The 5,002-nt window shown below is 49.5% G+C and overlaps 1 protein-coding gene across 1 annotated transcript; it reads right to left on the reverse strand.

Moving 5' to 3' along the window:
* Positions 1-287: 287 nt before the first annotated feature.
* Positions 288-4,728, reverse strand: irf2bp2b (interferon regulatory factor 2 binding protein 2b). The gene is made up of 2 exons (XM_069529588.1): positions 2,441-4,728; positions 288-1,364 (listed from the first exon to the last, which is right to left on the reverse strand). Exons 1-2 carry the CDS (start codon positions 3,177-3,179, stop codon positions 610-612), a joined length of 1,494 nt encoding a protein of 497 aa, XP_069385689.1. The 5' UTR covers positions 3,180-4,728; the 3' UTR covers positions 288-609.
* Positions 4,729-5,002: the final 274 nt, after the last annotated feature.

A 5,002-nucleotide genomic window follows, 5' to 3' on the forward strand; every position in this document is an offset into this window, starting at 1 on the left:
TCTCTCCTCCCTCTCTCCTCCACCTCCTCCCTCTCTCCTCCACCTCCTCCCCCTCTTTCCTCCACCTCCTCCCTCTCTCCTCCACCTCCTCCCTCCCTCTCATCCACCTCCTCCCGCTCCCTCTCTCCTCCACCCTCTCCCTCTCTCTCCTCCACATCCTCCCTCTCTCTCCTCCACCCCCTCCCTCTCTCTCCTCCCTCTCTCTCCTCCACCTCCTCCCTCTCTGTCCTCCACCCCCTCCCTCTCTCTCCTCCACCTCCTCTGACTGAATTAGACGTGAACCAGAATCTTGTTTCTTTCTTTTTTATTTATTTTTGCTCGTCACATTCTACATGTTCCGCTGTCTCCGGATGTAAATACAGACTGAACACGTGTGATGGTCGAGTGTTAGGACGAGTACATACCTTCATCTTCTATAGAAACAAAACGTACTGAAAAAGAAAAATCTAAAAATGATACAGCCATGTTTACGAAGTACACGCTTCCCTTTGTCCGATATGTACACGTCCGTCTGCGGAGGACTGACACTCGAGTGTTTGTGTCCTGCTGTTGTTGCCGTAGTCAGATTATAAAAAGGGAAAAGTTCAAGGGAATCAGCCGGTGCACATTTTACGGGTCCCTCTCCTTCTTTACCTTTATGTCCCCGGCCAAGATGGTGGCTATTTCCCCCTGCATAAAGGCCCAGGGTACATTGGAGCCGACCAGCGGGCAACGCTCGCCGCTGGGGCAGTACACCTCGCCGGTGGCGCCCTGCTGCTTGATGCTCTCCCGGGAGCAGGGGAAGCAGAACTTGTGCGAGGGCACCGACGGGCACTGGACAAAGTGGGTGTCCTCCAGCCGCTCATGGCACAGGGTGCAGCACAGCGCCACGCTGCCGGGCGCCACTGAAGAGTCCGGAATGCTCTGCGGAGCCAGCGCGTGGGGCTCCATGCTACCAGGAGTGTGTGGAGCAGAGGGGTTGGCGTTCAGAGGCCCCTCCCTCTGGGCCAGTCTCCTCTGAGAGGCAGAGGACGGCGACAGGGGGCTACCGCTGTTCCGCCGTACGCCCGACGTAGTGGAGTGTACCTGATTGGCATCCTTGGGTGAGCCTGTGCCTCCAGCATTGTCAGTGGCGAGGATGAGCGCCGCCATGGGGGACTGACCGTTCTGGGCTGTGGCAGCCTCAGGGGGTGTGGTGCGGGAGTTGGGGGAGATGGTGGAGGGGGGAGCAGATGAGAACCCTGGCAGAGCGACCAGGGGCATCTTCAGGACCTCAGAGTGCGCCGGGAGCCACAGCTCGCCACCGTTCATCTTCAGGGCGCCGCCTTCACCGTCCGGCTCCGGGGACGCCTTCCTCTTCAGGCTCCGAGGGTGCTTCCCCCTGTCTGAGGAAGAGGAAGAAAGAGGGTTACACAACCACTGCACACACTGTGAACAACACACACACACACACTGAACAACACACACTAAACAACACACACACACTGAACAACACACACACACTAAACAACACACACACACTGAACAACACACACACACTAAACAACACACACACACTGAACAACACACACACACACACTGAACAACACACACTAAACAACACACACACACTAAACAACACACACACACTGAACAACACACACACACTAAACAACACACACACACTGAACAACACACACACACTAAACAACACACAAACACACACAACAACAACAACTCTCAAACACAAACACACTGAACAACACACACACACACTAAACAACACACACACACACTAAACAACACACACACACTGAACAACACACACACACACACTGAACAACAACAACTCTCAAACACAAACACACACACACTGAACAACTCACACACACAAACACACTGAACAACACACACACACAAACACACACTGAACAACAACAACTCACACACACAAACACACTGAACAACACACACACACAAACACACACTGAACAACAACAACTCACACACAAACACACACACTGAACAACACACACACACAAACACACACTGAACAACACACACACACTGAACAACACACACACACACACACTGAACAACAACAACTCACACACACACACTGAACAACACACACACACTGAACAACAACAACAACTCACACACACACACACACACACTGAACAACAACAACTCACACACACAAACACACACACACTGAACAACACACACACACACTAAACAACACACACACACTGAACAACAACAACTCACACACACAAACACACACACTGAACAACACACACACACACACACTGAACAACAACAACACACACACACTGAACAACACACACACACACTAAACAAACAGTAATTCAAACACGTGTCCAGTGTCAAAACTCGTGCACGAGATGAGCGTGTCCGCTGCAGACACGTGGTTTGACGTGGTGTCTTACGTGAGTTCGGTATTCCTCAAACATCGTACCTGTCTTTGCGGCCCCGGGTTCATATCCCATCAGCCTGTGCATGGCGGCCTGCTCCTTCTTCAACCGGCTATCGAACGTGTGTAGCGCCATCAGGTCCCGCACGGTTCTACCTTTGCCCGTCCACTCCTTGTCCGACATGTCGGACATGTCCGGCCGGTGTTTGTCTCTCGGCTCCTCGGGTCGCTTCCCGTGCTCCCCGGGGCCGTGCGCCACCAGAGCCCCGGGCAGAGCCATGTGAGCCGGGCGGCCGTTGAGCGGATGGCCGGTGGGAATGACTCCGTTCACCAGAGGCACCAGGCTGGGAGGAACCGTGCTGGTCCGGCGGGGGTTCGGGCTTTGACGGTTCAGCTCGGGAGGCTCGTCCGGTTTCGGAAATCCGTTCGGCACCGGGAGGCCGTTCGCCGACCTGCCCGCCTGGTACTCCGCTCCCAGCCGCGGAGGCCGGTCAGACAGCGGGTAGCGGTCCAGAGGCTGCGGGGGACGGGAGCCGGAGTCTCCTGCCGAGTGGTTGATGTCCTTCCCGGCGTGCTGGGGCTTCCCCGGACCCGGGGAGCGGCCGTCCTGGAGGCCGTGAGCCCGCTTCAGCTGCCGGGCGGTGTCGATGACGAACTCGACCCGGTCCGCGCCCTCGTAGTTGACGCAGCCGCGGCACACGGGCTCGGTGAAGTCCCAGATCAGGGCCCAGGGCATCCGGGGCAGGTCGCACAGGAAACACGCCTGTCTCCTGGAGGCCGACATGTTGTCTCCACACAGCGGGACTCTGACAAATGCCCGCCGGCCTCCTCGCGTCTCTGCGGGGAAGAAACGAGCAGTAGCACCGGAGACACGCGTCACACACACACCGGAGCCCCGCGCGCTCTGACCGGAGCCCGTGACGTCACAGGGCTCGTGCTCAGGTCCCTCCACGAGCCCGCGGGCGCATGCTCCAAGTGCCTGACGAAGATCGTCTCTGTATGCGTGGATGGAGGTGAGGTATCACTCCGTCTGAACATCAGTGTCGTTCAAAAGATGAGAAGAGAAGTTCACGTCTGGAAAACAGGAAGAAAAAATAATATATAATATATAAAACGTTTTTATTAAAAACTGATGACGAAACAAACAGAGGATTAGTTTCCAAGCATAGTGTTCAGTGCTTTCTGATGATAATCATATAATACAATAATAACAATGCAATAATATAATCATATAATACAATAATAGAAAGTATATAATAGTATCATATAATAATAATAATAAAATAATAATAATACATATTTAATATGGAAACTTTAATGTGGGATGCAGCTTAAAGTCCTTTACATAAAAATGCTAAAATGAAAAACATACAATGGGTATATGTGTGTCAATATACCCATGTTGTGCTTTATTCAAAGTTTTAAACAATCAATATAAAATAACAAGCAAGATATACAGATCACATGTATTTAAATGAGATTTGATAATCAAATTGAAATCTACATTTACTGGATGACAATAAATCACAGCAAAACCATGTTTGAACTTATGAAACTAGAATAAACATTTTTATTTGTATAGTCTCATATTCACTGATCACAGTTTGTCGCAGAGATCTTAACAAGAGTGTAATGGGGAATATGTTAGTCATGTGATTTGGATTTGACATAAAATACTTAAAAACTTAAAAACTTTGATTAATTTCTTGAACATGCCCCACGTCGTTAGATGATGAGTGTCACTGGCTTTAGATTCAGCATAGAAATTAAGTCACTTTTGTTTTATTCTACTGAAGAAAAACATCTATGATGCTACATGATGATGATGATGCTACATGATGATGAACCTCAAGGTTCAAGGGTTTTATTGTCATATGCACAACAATTACATTTAGCAGTTGCTGGCAATGAAAAGCTTTAGTCCCAGGCTCTCCTCTAGACATGCTCTGAATTTACAAAAATAAAAAATAAAAATAGAATATTAAAAAAAAAATACCAATACAAAAGTAGTGCAAATATTATAAGGTGAAGAGAGATGAATTATGACAGATTGGATGGGTGTCAATTGCCTCTGATTCAGTCGAGTTAAAACTGAAGCCTGGATTATTTTTGGCCCTGAATGCATCATGTGTCCCTACAGCTCTGAGCTCTGTTTAAAGATCAAACACATCAAAGGCAACGCTGCGAAGATATTTGTTCAATTATTAAGACCCACCCCCTTCCCATGGCTTCCTGTTCGTACAGCTCAACATCTGGACGTTTGACTGACAGCTGTGTTTGCTCTGACTATCAAAGTCTGACGTGTCGATTGCTTGTTGAATTAAACATGTCAGACTTCTGCTCCTCCTGTTGACGTGTTATCTGTTGAGCTCTCAGATGAATCAGCTGATGAAGCTCAGTAAGTTCTGTTGAGTCCAACACGACTCATCTCTGAGGAATCGTTTTCCGAACCAACGTGAAATTGTGTGAATTTGTCACTTGTTAGTTTCCTGTTGGGACAGTTCGATCAGGGACTGCTGGGTAACCACATGTGTTTCCTGTGGACGGTAAACAGAAGCTGCGACTTTCATCTCCACGTAACCGGGATGTCAGGATGGTAACCAACCA

The sequence above is a fragment of the Paralichthys olivaceus genome, chromosome 8 (assembly GCF_024713975.1).
Source record: "Paralichthys olivaceus isolate ysfri-2021 chromosome 8, ASM2471397v2, whole genome shotgun sequence".
In the NCBI taxonomy this organism is placed as follows: domain Eukaryota; kingdom Metazoa; phylum Chordata; class Actinopteri; order Pleuronectiformes; family Paralichthyidae; genus Paralichthys; species Paralichthys olivaceus.